The sequence below is a fragment of the Macaca nemestrina genome, chromosome 14, assembly GCF_043159975.1.
Source record: "Macaca nemestrina isolate mMacNem1 chromosome 14, mMacNem.hap1, whole genome shotgun sequence".
NCBI lineage: Eukaryota > Metazoa > Chordata > Mammalia > Primates > Cercopithecidae > Macaca > Macaca nemestrina.
This window is the reverse complement of record NC_092138.1, coordinates 9,122,046-9,137,801: the sequence shown is the minus strand read 5'-3', so window position 1 is coordinate 9,137,801 and position 15,756 is coordinate 9,122,046. Positions and strand designations below refer to the sequence as shown.

Genomic DNA, 15,756 nt, shown 5'->3' with positions numbered 1-15,756 from the left:
CCAGCCTATTGGCTGGAAAGCCAGTCTTCCAAGTGGGTTCACGTGTTTGCTGCCCAGGCTTTCTGTTCCCAGGACTCTGCTTTAGTGACAGTAATCATATATTCCTCAAAACTATAACATATACTCAAAGGTAAGACACCATGCGGAGGCAGAGGAGCAGCCATCTGTTCCTTATAGGATGGAAGTTTTGTCGTAGCTTATCTTTTTCTTAAACATGAATATAAAAGAAATGACTGAGATAATTGGGTATTTCTAGAAATACGACATTTCCTATTTTCTAACAAGAAAGAAAACCCCATCCAAAGTCATCACAAGTCATCTACCTGTGGCCTGTGGGGTGTGTGTGTGTGTTGTGTGTGTGTGTGGTGTCTGTATGGTCATGTGTGGGCGTGTGGTGTGTCTGTGCATATGTGTGTGTATGTGTGAGGTGTATGTGTGGTTTGTGTGTATGTGTGGAGCGTGTATGTGGCTTTAACACATCTGTGCTTGTGTCACATAAAAAGAGATAACTCACTATTCAGATCAAATTAATAACTTTATCTATTAATTTCAAAAGAAATTCTTAAGCTATTTTTCAAACCATTTAGATATTTACATGTAAGCCATCCATATTATAAGATTTTTAAACAATTTTGAGAAAAAAATCAACTTTAAAGTTCAACCACACATCAAAAAACAACTTTTCAGTCTAGAAGTAAAATAAAATTCTACAATATTACAGTAGAATTGATACAGTTATTTTAATATAATTAAAATAACTTTTGTATGATCTTTGCTCACAGTTACCAAAAGAATACAGCTCTGAGAAAATGAAAATTTAAGATATTTTTATACACTTTGTCAAGTGAAAAAAAATTAAGAATAAATTTTTGAGTAAATGTAACTTACGAAGACCACCTATAAAAGGCAGCAGAGCATTTACAAATAAAGCAAATGATTTATACCACCCCAATCATTTGATGCACAAATGGGAGAGAGAAAATAATTTTTAAAGAGTCCTTGTAAAAACAGAGCTTTGTTCCAAAAGGGAAGCATATCAGGAAGTGTCCAGCATATCAGGAAATAATGCCGTACTTTTCTGATCATTCAATCTCCTATAAATAGCTTGCCATTTTCACTGTCAGTAAATGTACAACACTCCACAAGCTGAAACCTATATAACTTCGCTGGAGCCTTCACAGGTGTTTATGAATAACATAATCTGCTGGCTCACTGAATGCTGACGCTGTTGGAATAGCTCTGAGCAGCGGGCACCTAAAACCATTGCTTTTACATTGAGCCTCCTGATTCTTGCCCTTGGCACTTGGGTCAGTTCTAAATATGGTCACTTCTTATCCTTTTGAAGTCTGTGCTGTGATGTGCTCTAAGAAGGAGCCCGTCTTTTGGGGACCACGCTGGGGCCAAAGGCAAACCCAGTGCAGCCCACACAGCATTGCCTCCTGCTCCAGCCTCGCCCCCTCCAGCAGGCAGTTTCAGAGCTGAATGCCAAGGCTGTGCTTGTCTTCAGATGGCCCAGTGGCTCTTTAAAAACTGAACCCCTGCCTCCTGTCCCCTGCACTGTTCATATTCCGTCCTACAGTCTCCCCACCGTGGATCTGAGGACGGAGAAGGTGGAGGACCAGGATATTGCCTTTTGAACCTGCTTAAAGACCAGCAGCCTCCTTGAGTGATGGGGGTCCTACCCAGCTTTTACTTTAGGATAAGATAGTTTAAAGGAGAGCAGCACCGTAATCAATACTCATTTGTATTTCTTTTAGGTCAAAATATCAAACACTTTTAAAATGGAAATTTAATGAAACTATTCATTGTTCTTTGCTGTTGGATTTTTCTTTTCTGTCAAGAGCATAGTTTCTTGTTCTTTCTTTTACGTCACCAAAAGAAAAAAAGGAAATGTCAAGTACACTTAGGGGAGTAAAAAGGTGCTGCCAATGAGGCCCAGCTGAAAAGAATATAAACCTCCAGGCAGAGTAAGCTGCAGCCTTCCTGTGTGCATAGCCCCGTTCTGTTATTTAGCAGCAAACTCAATGATGGACCAATTAGACATGCTTAGAGCTTTGAATTCTCCTGTTGCTCAGGAACTTCTTCCATGTTTAAATTTTAAGTCCATCATTAATTCACATTCTAAGCTGTTGCTCAAATAGTTTAATGTTTCCTAGATGATCAAAATTCACCAGACTTCTGTACTTTACAGTCCCTGTTCTCAGATTAAGTCAAAATATTTTTGAATTATAATTCATGTGTGCAATATCCTAATATCACCTGGTATTTCTTTGAGGGGAAAATCTATAATACAGTATATAAATTTTCCAGGAAACTAGAAAACATTTGGGGGCTTTATTTTTAATTTAGAAAAAAATTACATCAAAGAGAATAATGCATCCTTTCCCAAACCCTAAACCCTTAGTTTTTACGATTGGTATCTAGTCATATGATAAAGATGGCCCATTTCTATCTACCAGAAATCTTTTAAAGTAAGGATACCAGTAGAACTATTCAAAAATTCTAAATAATGCCAAATTAAGATTGTTTTCGGTTAATAATTTTTCAATAAAATAAGTTCACAGTTTTAAACTCAACATAGGCAATGCGGGAGTTTGCACATGTGCGCCAACAGAGGGCCATGTGATAATTTGAATCAAACATGCACACACACTTTAGCATCTGGTTTTCTTTCTGCGTGATTTCAAACTTCTCCAGGAAAGCAGAGGACAATGCCCGCGTTTATGTTCACATCACATCACTACTCACGGCTGCTAATGAACAAGGAACCAAACCATGGATGGTACAGAGCCCTAATTAGTCATGCCATGCACCCCTCAACCCGTCACTGCAACCCCTTAAATTTGAGGCATCACAAAGTAACCCCAAGACACAGACAAGCTCTGTGCAGATCCAGTCCTTTGACTATGAATACTACTGCTGATGCTGCCAGTAAGTTACAAACCTTACAGCAACAGATTGTCGATGCAGAGCCATTTTATTTTAGTACATTCATCATTATTTTGCCACATTTGACCTTTCAAACTGGATGATGGCCTTCCTTCTTTAAAAAGCAAAAGCAAAGTTCTAAGCAAAGTGATTCAAACAAAAATTTAAAGCCATAAGTTTGAGAATTCTCCCTCAATTTGAAAACTACTCTGTTAAATATGACAGGTAGAAAAAGCTTTGCCAAGGTCTATTTGTCTATTTGAAATGTAGGCTTTTTAAAACAGCAATTATACTAACAACCCAGAAGTAAACACAACCTCAAAGCTGTCAGGGATTTTTGGTTTGGTTTTTTTTTTTTTTCTTTTTGTTTTTGGCCCCTGGTTATATAATTTAAATAAGCAAAACAAGAAGAATATTCTGTTTCTCTTAAAATAAACTAACCCAAATATGCATATATTATGCTCATCTATATCCCTTTGGTAAAATATAATAAAACATACTTAGAAGCTAAAATGAAGGTTAAATTCAAAAGCAGACTGAAAAGGTGAAGAGGCCCTCTTTTAACAACAATGGCCACATTCATCTTCAAGCACTTTTTATATAGTTAAAGGTAATCCACAAAGTTAAGTATCTCTGTTAATATTTTAGTTCCGACCAGATACTGCATTTTACCTGAGGATGCGTTCTGCTAAATTTTTACACTGGAATCTGCAGCCAATATTTACGAACAGACATCCTGGGGGTTTCTCAGTGTTACTGAGGACACTGTGGGGATAGAGTTTGTGTCTCATTTCTTTCTCAATACAAAGCCATGCCTTGGAGTGGCAGGATTGAAATACTGCAACTTCCATCCTTAACCCCTTATGTAGGGGGTGTCTGCTCGGCTGTGGAGGCTGGTAAAGCTCTGAGCTGCCCAACGGGCAGAAGGAAATAATCGCGTGGCAGATTACTTGAACTGTGCTGAGGCTTTTTCCTTAAATATCATAACACGCTTGCATAAGGGTGGAATTTTATTGACTACATCGTGCTTTTATCATCTTTGTGTTGGAGGAAAAAACTCCTTTCCAGCCTGTGGCTCCAAGCGCAGCGCCCTAGTTCCCTTTTAGCACATTTAAATGGAAGACTACAGTCACCAGAAAAATAGTCCCAGAATTCTCATTCCGCTGCTGTAAAGGAGAACCTCTCCTTAGGGAATGAAAGACAAACCCCAAGAAAACCTGGCCTGGGTGAGAAAGTAAAGCCCGTCGAACAGAAAGCAACACAACATTTGGCCTGCTCTGCAAGGAGCTGGGAATTCTTGCTGCGGGGTCAACAAGATGCCTACCCTCCCTCCAGGGAAGACACAGCAGGAGTAGGGCCGCCACTCAGTGCATCTCTCCTCCCGGGGGCTGCCCTGGGCTCCCCAGCGCGTTTCCTAGATACTAGGCAGGCCGGACCCCCGCTGTCCAGGGCTGGGCTCCCATGACACTGACCAGACATCTGGTAAGCCAGGTGGCAAAGGCGTGCCAAAAAAGTGGAGCCCAGGGAAAACCGGGACGGAGCGGTCATCCGAGTGGTAAACCTTCTCCCAATGGATGCGGGAAAACCGCATTTGTAGTTCCCTCCTCACCGCTGTCAAGCGAGCTGATTGCTAAGGAGTGCGCATTTCCTTGCCTCTAACGTGACAGTCGCGGGTGCGCCCCGCACCCCGGACTTCAGGGAATGAAGGAATCTGTCCCGAACTGGCCCCCACCCTGGCCCCAGAATCCCCAACCCTCAGGGCGGCCGGCGCCCGCACCCACCTTGACCACGTAGGTGACTCCAGGCCCCAGCACCTGGTCGCTGGCGTGCGGCGCCCCCCGAGGGGGTCTGGGCAGCGGCTCGTCGCCCGGCCGGCCCTTCCTGGCGGTGCTCATGGCCGGGGCGCGGGGCGCCGGGGGCGCGCTGCCGTCCGGGGCGGCCAGGCTGGGCGCGCTGCAGCTGCCCGAGAGCCGCGCGCCCGCCCGCTCCCGGGCGGCCGACGACAGGCCGCGGAGGCCCGAGCTGGAGAGTTTCAGGTGGGACACCTTGTGGAGCAGGTGGCCCAGGCTGCCGGGCCCATCGTCGGGCGCCTTGCGCAGCGCCTCTCCGGACACCAAGTAGGGAGCCGCCGCCGGGGTCGCGCGCGCCGCTGAAACCTTGCCTCCGCCGCCGCTCACCGACAGGCTGTGGAGAAGGTCATCGACCGATGTCACCGAGTCATTCCTGAAGCGGTTGTACTTGGTGCGTGGAAGCATGCCCCTCCGTGGGCTCGCTGCATCCGCCCGGGCGCTGCTGGTGCCGGCCCTGGCGCGGGCTGCCGCGCATAGCAGGCGAGCCACTGTCCCCGGAGCGGGACGGAGAGTGGGGGCCCCGGGACAGCCTTCTGGAGAGCGAGAACAGAGCAAGAGGATGGTGCTCTCCCACCATTAAAAGCCAGCACAGCAGCGGCCGCGCAGCCCCGGCCCTGGAGACCGCTGCTTGGGGTTGCACGTTTGCTTTGCAAAAGTCATAGTTGCCTCTGATGGAGCGCCCAGCTGCTTGGGGCTGCTAACAGCAAAAGCATGACTCACTCTGAGAGGAGACCCTTCTCAACAAAGGCTCGGTGAGCACTGCAAATCACTTCCTGTAGCAGAAAAAAAAAAAAAAGAAAAGAAAAAAAAGGAAAAAAAGAAGAAAAAAACGACATCCACCCGCTGACAGCACACTAGAGCCAATCAATTCTCAAATTTCCTTTTTCTACCTTCCCAGATATTTCCTTCCAACCTTTGATTTTTCACCTTCCCATCCCCCACAATCTGCATTTGTGCCAAAGGTAAATCCAATCCAGTTCCTTCAAATCGTCAAATGAACTTTCTGAAACCCATTATTCTGTTAGGTTTTGCTCGTCCCTGCTCAGCCCATCTGTGTGAGCCTGTAAAAGTGTCTAACAGCGATGCGTTAAAATGTGACGAAGGCTTTTTAAGAATCAGATCTTCAGCGAATCCTGATGAATCCTGACTTGGAAGGCAGCATGAATTTTTAAATAGAAAAAACAAAAAGGATATTCACCCTCAGGTGAACATAAAATACCAATTTCCTAAATTTTTCTTTTTCTTTTCAAATTAACAGAGCAGCGATGACAAGTGTCTTTGTAGCAATGCAGTTCCTCAAAAAAAAAAAAAATCTGCATATGAACTTCTGCACAGTGCCAATCAAGGGGTCTTCCCTGCTAATTTACAGCAGTCTTTCTCAGCCAGGGTTAAGTTGAATATCCACTTCCAAAAAAGAAGAGTGCGTCTTTGACGAGTGGCAACAGGCTCCAGAAATCCATTCCAAAAAAAGGGCTGCATTTGAAGCTTTATTCCTACTGAATGTGTTTAAGCTCTGGAAAAACGCCTAAGAAATGCTACAAATACATTTCAATGTTCCTTCAGTTGCTGCTTGCAACCCTGCAGTCAGGAAGGAAAAAAATGCAGCTGTTCTCATTGCACATCAAATCCACAGGGGGGAAAATATGCCTTCTTTTCAGGAGTCAGGCTCGGGCTTGCAAGTAAAATGCACAGGCCTTCTTTCTCTCAGTTAGGAGAGCAAGACTTTCACTGTCCCCAAAGGTCTGCCCGAGACTGAAGCCCTCTGACTCTTGACCTCAGTGGGCTCTGCCAGGCTTCCTCATGCATTAGGATCACCTGCTCCACAGTGAAACACTCACTATCAAAGTTTCCCCGCAACTTCTGAGCAAGCGAATAAATTCAGTTCTAGCACACTCTCAGGTCACCCTGACCTCTCACGCCCATGATCGAACATGTGGGGCACGTGAGGTCCTGAGTCTTGAACCCTGCTCTACGGAGCAGGGTTTAATGAGCGCCACTCATGGCGGGCGAGCGGGTGAGGCCAACCCCTAGGACGCAAGAGCGCAGAGGAGCCGCGGCGTCCCCGGTACAGGAAACGCGTCCCCACGGCTCGCCTCCTGTGCGCAGCCCTAGCAGAACAGCCACACGGCACTCATTTGTTCCCGTTCCCTGGCTTGCATAGCAACAGCAATTGCACACCCCATAGATGATTTTGATGGTTATCAGAGTCCTCCCCAGATCTGTAGCGAAACAGCCCTATCATTCCCAAAGCGAGATCTTCATTAGATGCAGACAAAAACAGCAAAATGTGAATGAAATGCTGTTTGTGTGAATGAAAAGGCTAGCGAGCGAGCCAGCGTTTCTGTGAATGAAGCAGGGCCTTGCAGCCGGTGCCAGGCAATCCCCTGGGCTCCAGCGGCCTCAGCCAATGAGCGGCCGCCCCGATGACTCATTCAACAAAGGCTTGCTCAATAGTGGAAGATTCCATTTCAATCAAAGGCGGGATCTTTTATCCAACGGCAGTGTGGGAAAAAAAAAAAGGAAAAAAAAAAAAAAGAAAAAAAAACACCCAGCCGGACTGCAAAGATACCGGGAGGAAGAGGCCAGCTGCTGTGGAGAGGAAAAGCTGTTTTACAAGGGAATTTGAGATCCCTTGGTCAGGTCTGAGTGTGAAGAGGGTCTCTCTTGGAGGTGAGCTGTGCCCCTAAACTTTCATTCAGCCGTTCATTTACATCAAGGAACAACCATGAATGTGCCAGTCGTTCAGCTTTTATTATGAATGTACACCGAATGCACGTTCAAAACCTAGGTTCCTAGCCCTTGATTCTTTTTTTGTGAAAGGCATGTAGAACACCTGTACACGTTCTGAGGCTCCAGGGAGGAAAAAAAAAAAAAAAATCCAAAGCTAAGTACTTAACCCTTTAGCCAACAGGAGACTTTTATTTCTTTTATTATGAGGCCAGTGGAGGGAAATTGGTCATTTTAAAATATAAATAGCAATATAAATTTACTATATATGAAAAGATATGTAATCAAAGACGGAAATTAATATTCCAAGAACACAGTAGTACGGTAAAACCTCACTTACCTGGAAAATAGTATCAACACTTTGGAACGTAGCAGAGAGGTGGAAAAAGAAAAACCCGAAGGCCTCTCAGCATCAAAAGGAGGCTGTGCAGCCCACACAGAAGCTCACACACCCTACTCATGAGAAAACCCTTTGCCCTTGCTGGGGAGCTGTTCATGTTTATTTTAGACCCTGTCGCAGAAAGCCCACATATCTGCTTGATGAACGTAGAGGCAGATGAGAGAGGAGACCACTGCGACAGAAAATGCTAAATGTAAATGAAACTTTCTGATGCTGGCTTGCTTGATAGCCTTCTGACAACATGGAAGGAAGCAGGAAAATAAACTCCATTTTAAAGTCAGCCTTGAGATTCACCAAAGCCAGGCAGGCTGGGGTAATTTACAATGAGAGCCTTTCTGGCATGTTGTGGTTTTTCTTTTTTAAATCAATGCTTAAACACGTATTTGCTTTCTATGGTTGCCATAACAAATTACCACAAAATCAATGGCTTAAAATAACACAATTTATTATCTTCCAGTTTGTAGGTAAGAAGTCCAAATGGGTCATGCTGGGATCCAGCAGGGGTGTGGGCAGAGCTGGTTCCTCTGGAGGCCCCAAGGGAGAATCCACAAATTTCTGAGAAGGTGCCATGAGCTGGGCCCTGGGGAAGGTGGTTTTGCCTTCTGGAAGGCAGAAAATCTGAAATTAATGCTATAACCTAGTTAAGGCTGTGTGAATCTTTAAATATGTGTGAGATACAAAAACTTGACCAAAGGAGTGAGCTTGACCTGAGGATGCGGAGGTGACCCCTGACCCCAGTGGAGGCATCCTCCAGGTAGACTTCACAGGAGGAGACTGTGTGGGCAAGGGCTCCAGGCCTGAGCAGTCTAGAGTCTCCCAGAATCCCTGGTAAGCTGGTTGGGTTGGTGAGGGGGTCAGGAGGGCTGGGCACTCAAAGAGGCTTAGAGGGGTGATGTGGTTTGGATGTGTGTCCCCTCCAAATTTCATGTTGAAATGTGACCCTCGGTGTTGGAGGTTTGGCCTGGTAGGAGGTGACTGAATCATGGGGGTGGATCCCTCATGAATGGCTTAGCACCATTCCCTTGGTGATGAGTGAGTTCTCGCGCTGAGCTTACATGAGATTTGCTTGGATAAAAGAATGTGGCAGCCTGGTGCGGTGTAATCCCAGCACTGTAATCCCAGCACTTTGGGAGGCCAAGGTGGGTGGATCACCTGAGGTCAGGAGTTTGAGTTCAGCCTGGCCAACAGGTGAAACCCTATCTCTACTAAAAATACCAAAACTAGCCGGTCATGGTGGCAGGTGCCTGTAATCCCAGCTACTCTGAGGGCTGAGGCAGGAGAATCGCTTGAACCCGGGAGGAGGAGGTTTCAGTGAGCCGAGATCACTCCATTGCATTCCAGACTGGGCAACAAGAGTGAGACTTTGTCTCAAACAAAATAAAAATAAATAAAATGAAATAAAATAAATAAAATTAAATTAAAAATGTGGCACCTCCCCTCTCACTCTCTTTATTGCTTCTGTTCACACCACGTGACACTCCTGCTGCCCCTTCACCTCCTGCCACAATTGAGGCCCTCACCAGAAGCCAAGCAGATGCCAGTACCATACTTCCTGTACAGTCTGCAGAACCATAAGCCAATTCAACCTCTTTTCTTTATAAATTACCCTCTGGCATTCCTTCATAGCAATGCAAGAACAGACGGATACAAGGGGCTTGAGAGAGGGTCACACAGTCAGGTTTGCCTTTTATGGAGACCACTTTGATAGTGACCTGCGGTGGCTTTAGGAAGTTGAGAGGAGTGGGAGATAACGGGACAAGTTAAAAAAGAACAAGGGCTTGAATAAAAGCAAGAGCAGTGGGGCTGGAAAGAGAGGGATGGATTCAAGATAGCTGGGAAGGTAAGGGATCTGTCTCTGTGATGAGGAAGTGTGAGGGAGAGCGAGGCTGGGTAGACTGTCTGCAGCCAGAATTTGAGACAGAGTTTGGAATGCAAGATGATTATTAGGGACCAAGCTCCATGGAAAGCAGGGGAGGTTGCAGGATGGAGCAGAGGCAGAAGTGAGTTGTGACCCAGGCCCCACACACCTCGGTCCTGCCGAGAGTTCTGGAGAAAGAGTGCCATTCACAGAGAGTATCCCCTGGCCTGCAGGGCTCCTCATTCACTCCCACACACTCCCTCACTCTCCCCCATTCATCTCCTTACTGTGGGCTGCCCAGGGAGGAACAGCCTCCAGCAGGTGGCACTCTGCTGCTGAGCACCCCCAGAAAAAGTTGATATAAAGGCTGTGGGCCCATGGCACCCCGAAGCCCAGCCTCTCCCAAAGACAGGAATGCTAAGCAAAGCCCATGTTTCTAACTTGGACCATTGGGTTGAGTTGAGTGTTACCCATGAGGATGAGGAGCATCCCCATGACAGGCAGGTCACAGGGAAAGGCAAGGACTGGGCTTTGAACGTGTGTGAGGGGTGGGGATCTTCCATGCAGAGATGGCCAGAGCTGAAAAGCAGTCAGGGCTGGAAGTGGAAACTTGCAAATGCCAGATTTCCCAGATGGGAGCTAAGAAAAAAAAAATGGCCAGAAATTGGAGGATAAATATGGAAACCTGGTTTGATGAATGTCATGGAAGAGAGTTTCAAGAGAAAAACCAGTGATAGTTAACAAGTGCAGTGATGACAGTCATAACCACCTTGACTGAGTGTCCCTAGGCACCAATGCATGCCTGCTATAGATAGATGGTTTTCAGCCTGTTTTGAATGAAAAGAAACCAAGGATCAGAGGAGTTACAAAATGTGCCAGAGCCACACTGGGTGAATGATATGGTTTGGATTTGTGTCCCTGCCTAAATCTCAGATTGAATTGTAATCCCCAGTGTTGGAGGTGGTGCCTAATGGAAGGTAACTGGATCATGGGGGCAGTTTCTAATGGTTTAGCTGTCCCCTAGTGCTGTCTCATAATAGGATTCTCACAAGATCTGGTTGTTTAAAAGTATGCAGCACCTCTCCCTTTGCTCTCTCTTCATTCTGCCCCTGCCATGTAGATATGCCTGCTTCCCCTTCCCCTTCCGCCATGATTGTAAGTTTCCTGAGGCCTCCCCAGCCATGCTTCCCATACAACCTGTAGAACTGTCAGCCAATTAAACCTTTTTTCTTTATAAATTACCCAGTTTCTGGTATTTCTTTACAGCAGCATGAGAACAGACTAATACAGTGAGGAACTGACAGAATAGTCTTACTCCAAAGCCACGTTCATGACCCAGCATCACCCTGATTCAGACAGCTTGTGTAAGGTACCTGCTGAGACCCATCCTCAGCAGGAGGCAATCAGCCATTTCCAGACATCTTAGCAACGGGGATGGAGCGGTTTCTACTTAGGTAACAGGATGGTGCCAGCTGAATGAGACCAGAAATGAATGAAAAGATCATACTTTCCAGAAGATGGAATGAAATGAAAGGTAGGACATAGGGCAGTAGCCAGCAGTAGAGCAGAGAGTACAAAGCAGGGGATGGAAGAGTTAGGAGTGTGTTTAGGGGCAGGGAGCAAAGCAGAGTGGGAGAAATCAATGCAGGAAGGAAACAGGTCAAGAGCATGGGTAGCTCTTGCCCTGTGGGGATGGTGGGATATCTTATCCTCTGGAGAGAGGGAGGACTTGATGAGCAGATCATTCAGGGTCCCAAGTAGAAAACAGGAGTCCCTCCCCTCTGAAGTGGTTCAAAGGCAGAAACTTTAATATAAGAGACATAAAGATGGGGTTAACATAGCCCAAAAGGATGGTGATATACCAGGGATTCACAAGACTCAGAAGCCGTCTCCACCTCTAGAACCAAAGCAACGGAAAGGAAATTGAGCCAGTAGAATTCCAGCTGGAACTTTGAAGTGGAGGGTGTCAGGGGCAGCTGAAGTTTCAGAGGGCAAAAGTTACGGACAAAGAGGAGGCCAGAGAGAGGAAATACCCAGCCTGTCTCCTTCCCCACTCTTCTCTCCTGTTGGTGCCTCCCATTGGCCACACCCATGGGAAGCCAGAGGTCCAGGGAGCTTGTGATGGGACCATGGGAAGAGGCAGCCCCCAGGCACAGAGCAGACTGGAAGGCTGAGGGGAAGTACATGCTGAGTGTGCTTGAATGTCAATTTGCCTGTGGCCATGGTAGGAAGCTCAAGGCTTTTATGTCTGATTTGGATGTTACACTTGATTTTCACCATAAATAAAAGGCAGGGCTGTACTTAAAAAGTGAGAGGATTTCATTTCTGTAAGGCATTTGAGTTGCGGTTAAAGGTACAGAATGGCTGCAGAGGAGGGCGAAGGGTGCTGCCAATGCGTCAGGATGAGCAAGGGATTGCTGCATGGCACCATGAACCAGCCATGGAGAGCCCAGATATGGGCATCCATCTGCCTGTGTATGAAATGGAAGACAGTGAATCGTTAGCTAGAGGGTCCATTCCAGGATGAAGGCACAGGAGGGAGACCATGGAGGACACAGCCAGCAGGAGTCAGGAATGGATGTGGAGTGGAGGATAGGATGGCCCCTGAAGGAGGATCAAATGCTAGTGCTCTTGAGGCCCTGGAAAGACTGCAACCTGGGGCCTTGGGGTGCACGTCACAGGTACATGGGAGCAGGTCCCTAACGGTGCCTTTTGAGGTGTAGGTGGGGAGAAGGACAAGCCTCACCACAGTGTTGGGGGGTGGGGAGTCCCAGTTTTGTTGAAGCCAGAGACTGGGGTCACCCTGGGAGGAGGCTAAAACAGAAGAGAGCTTCTCCAGGACAATGTGAGAAGGGTGAGATGGCTGGGCACTCAGGGAAGAGCAAATGAGGGCACAACTTATTTAGAAGACAGAAGAGCCACACCTCATATTGACAGTAGAGGGAGGGGTTCCCAGGCAGAGGGAAAGACGTACTCTTTGCAGGGACCCTCAGGTAACCACATGCCCATTCCCCGCTGTGAGAGTGGGGAGCAGGACTGGATGTAGGAATACCTGTGGTTAAGAATACTCTGGAACAGGGCTCCCAACAGCGGAACGCAGTGCTTCAGCACCGAGGAGAGCTCCTTACAACTGGAGGCCAGGGCCTGGCTCCCTGTCCTCAGAGAAGGACCTTGAACCTCCATCAGCTCCAAGGATGGGTCAGAGCGCTGACTCACCAGTCCCTAGTGCCCTCCATATTCTGTATTTCTAAGGTTCCAATGATCTAAGTTCCAAATTATCTTCCCTCCCTCCAAGCAGCTTCAACTCCCTACACATATGTGAGAGTTGGGGTGGAGGCCACAGTTCCTCAAAGGCTACTGCTCACTGGGCCTGGCACCATACTGAGCACTTCCTGTGGGTCCATTGTTCCTCATGACTCTACCATGACAGTCCTATTATCACCCCATTTTACAGATGAAGCCAGGTGACTTTCTAGGGTGACAGGGCTAGCCGGCAACAGAGCAGGGAGTCACACCAAAGCCAGCCTGACCCAGTGCTCTCACAAAAATAATCACACAAAGAGGGTCCTCATTCCAGCTCTGTCACTGCTCAGTTCCCACCCTTACAGAGGGAGAAAAAAAAAACACAGCCTACCACTGCCTTACACTGTTGCCATGGTTATCAGACAGCAGAACACAAGAGCCACGTGGGCTCAGCATGAGGTATTTTTATTATTATTGGGGAAAGATTGACATGTCACTGCCTACCTTTTTACTGTAAAGTAATAATTTATAATTGTATACATGTACAGGCCACAAAGAGATGTTATGATTTATGAATACAATGTAGAATATTTCAATCAAGTTAGACAACATATCCACTACCTCAAATATTTAACATTTAAGTCACTGCCTACTTCACATACAGAAAAGGGACAAAGTAAATCTTGGGAAAAGTCCATCCCCAGGCCCATGCTGGCCTAGTTAGGGGAGATACAAGAGGAGAGGAAGAAAACAGAAACACTGTAAAGCAGACAATACTAGGGAATCAATTTTGTTTCAGAAGGGAGAATCCCAAGGGACAATTCCTCAGAAAAAGAAGAGAGAATTGCAAGAATTTGCACTATACGGTATAGCTAGCACTATATTTGAGCACTGTGTGCTCAAAAATAGTTGCTAGATTGAAATATGTAAGAACCTTATTTCATTTGTAAAACAATAAATTACAGCTTTTCCTGAAGAAGAACTGCTTCATTTAGAAAAATTTAAACGAGACTCTGTATTCCTTTCAGTTCCTTGACTATCTGCATATCTAGTTTTATGTAGAAACAATTTACTCTTCCTCATTTTCCCTCTAAAAGATCTACTTTTAGAGACTTTTTGTCATATAATATAATCTCCACAAGTATATTTCACAGCTGAATAATAGTCCATGGCGTCAAGACATGATCATTCCCTTAGACACTCTGCTATCACTGCACACTTAGTTGTTTCTAACTTACCAACACTGCAAATGTTGACATAAAAGAGAGCCTTTGCACATGCAGCTTGTTTTATATCCACTGAATTATTTCTGAACCTAATTCACAAGGAAATGAACATTTCTACAACTCTTGATTGATGTTGCTAAATGTTTTGTCAGTTTTCACCACTGGCAGTAATCACTAGGAGCATATTAATTTTCCTGCAACCTCAGCAGCTTTGGTTTTTGCTATCTTTGCTGTCTTCATAGTTGCAAATGGTGCTTCATACTGAGTAGTTGTAGTATGGTTATTCAAGAATTTGTGGCTTCTGATTGGTGGAAGGAATGACAACTTTCTGACTACATTCTGACTGGTTGGCTCCAAACAAAAAGTGCTGAGATTTACCAGACCTCAGTGGGAGGCAGTCTGCCTGTGCACTTGAACCTTGTTTAACTTAACCTACATGTTCCATCAACAAATGGCCCTGCAGTTTGAGGCTTCAGTGAGCTATGATTGCCCCACTGCAGCCTAGCTTGGGTGACAGAGTGACAGCCTGCCTCTAAGTATATCCATATATTTATATATTATATACATGAATAAATATATTAATTTATAATTATATAATCATATTAATTTATAATTATATAATATATATTTTTAATTATTTTAAATACAAAAAAATGTTTAGTGGCCTGCTGTAAACTTGAGTCTCAGTTCTGGAGGCACAGTAATGTTTAAGCTACTTTTAATTAGATCATTTCTGCTAGACTCTGTGTGAGTTCTCCCTATAGTTGTCAAATGTTTACCATTTTTATCTTTCTTGATAAATATTTTTGCACATAATTATGTATAATAGTTATATTCTGTGATACAATTTATACATATCATATAAGATGCTATGCATTAAGATATATACATAATTATATATCCTTACATATAACCTATATTGTATATTTATGTAAATTAATTATATGTATTATTTTAATTTCATGTGGTTAATTTATGTGCATAATTATATATTAATATGCATAGAAAACCTACATTGGTACAATATTTACATATGTTCTATTTGTCTTTCATATGAGAATCAGTAACAGTGACATAGGGGCGTCAGTCTGTAGATAGCAGACACTCCAGAAAGGCCTTCCCTACCTGAAGAACTTAGAGAGGCGGAGACCACCAAGACTTTGTGTTTCCCACCACAAGCCATGAGCAGCCATTCCATGTTCTGTGGTTCTCAAACCTAAGCAAGCTTCCAAATGCTCCAGCAGGCTCTTTACCCACAGACTGCTGGTCCCCCCCCAGGGTTCCTGACTCAGTAGGTATGGGTGGCTCCCAGGTGATGGTAGTGACACTCAGTTGATTCCCACCTAAACAAGGCCTTCTGACTGCTCAGTCACTGTGCAGTAATTCCAAACTGAAAACAAAATTTCTGGACACATTCCAAGCACAGGATAAAACAGACTGAACATTGCCTGCCCAGAATCTGGGGAACAGCAAGATGGTCAGCCTTGAGAAGGCTAGCAAGACAAAATCCTAGTGGAGCTGCTG

At 45.3% G+C, this 15,756-nt stretch overlaps 1 protein-coding gene across 1 annotated transcript in view; it reads right to left on the bottom strand.

Moving 5' to 3' along the window:
• LOC105498803 (SHC adaptor protein 3) overlaps positions 1–7,132 on the bottom strand; it is a 167,086-nt gene extending 159,954 nt beyond the window's left edge. The window contains exon 1 of the mRNA XM_011771150.2: positions 4,710–7,132. Within this exon, the coding sequence (XP_011769452.1) occupies positions 4,710–5,183 (474 nt within the window). The 5' untranslated portion in view covers positions 5,184–7,132. The remainder of the gene's footprint in view (positions 1–4,709) is intronic.
• Between the last annotated feature and the right edge of the window lie 8,624 nt (positions 7,133–15,756).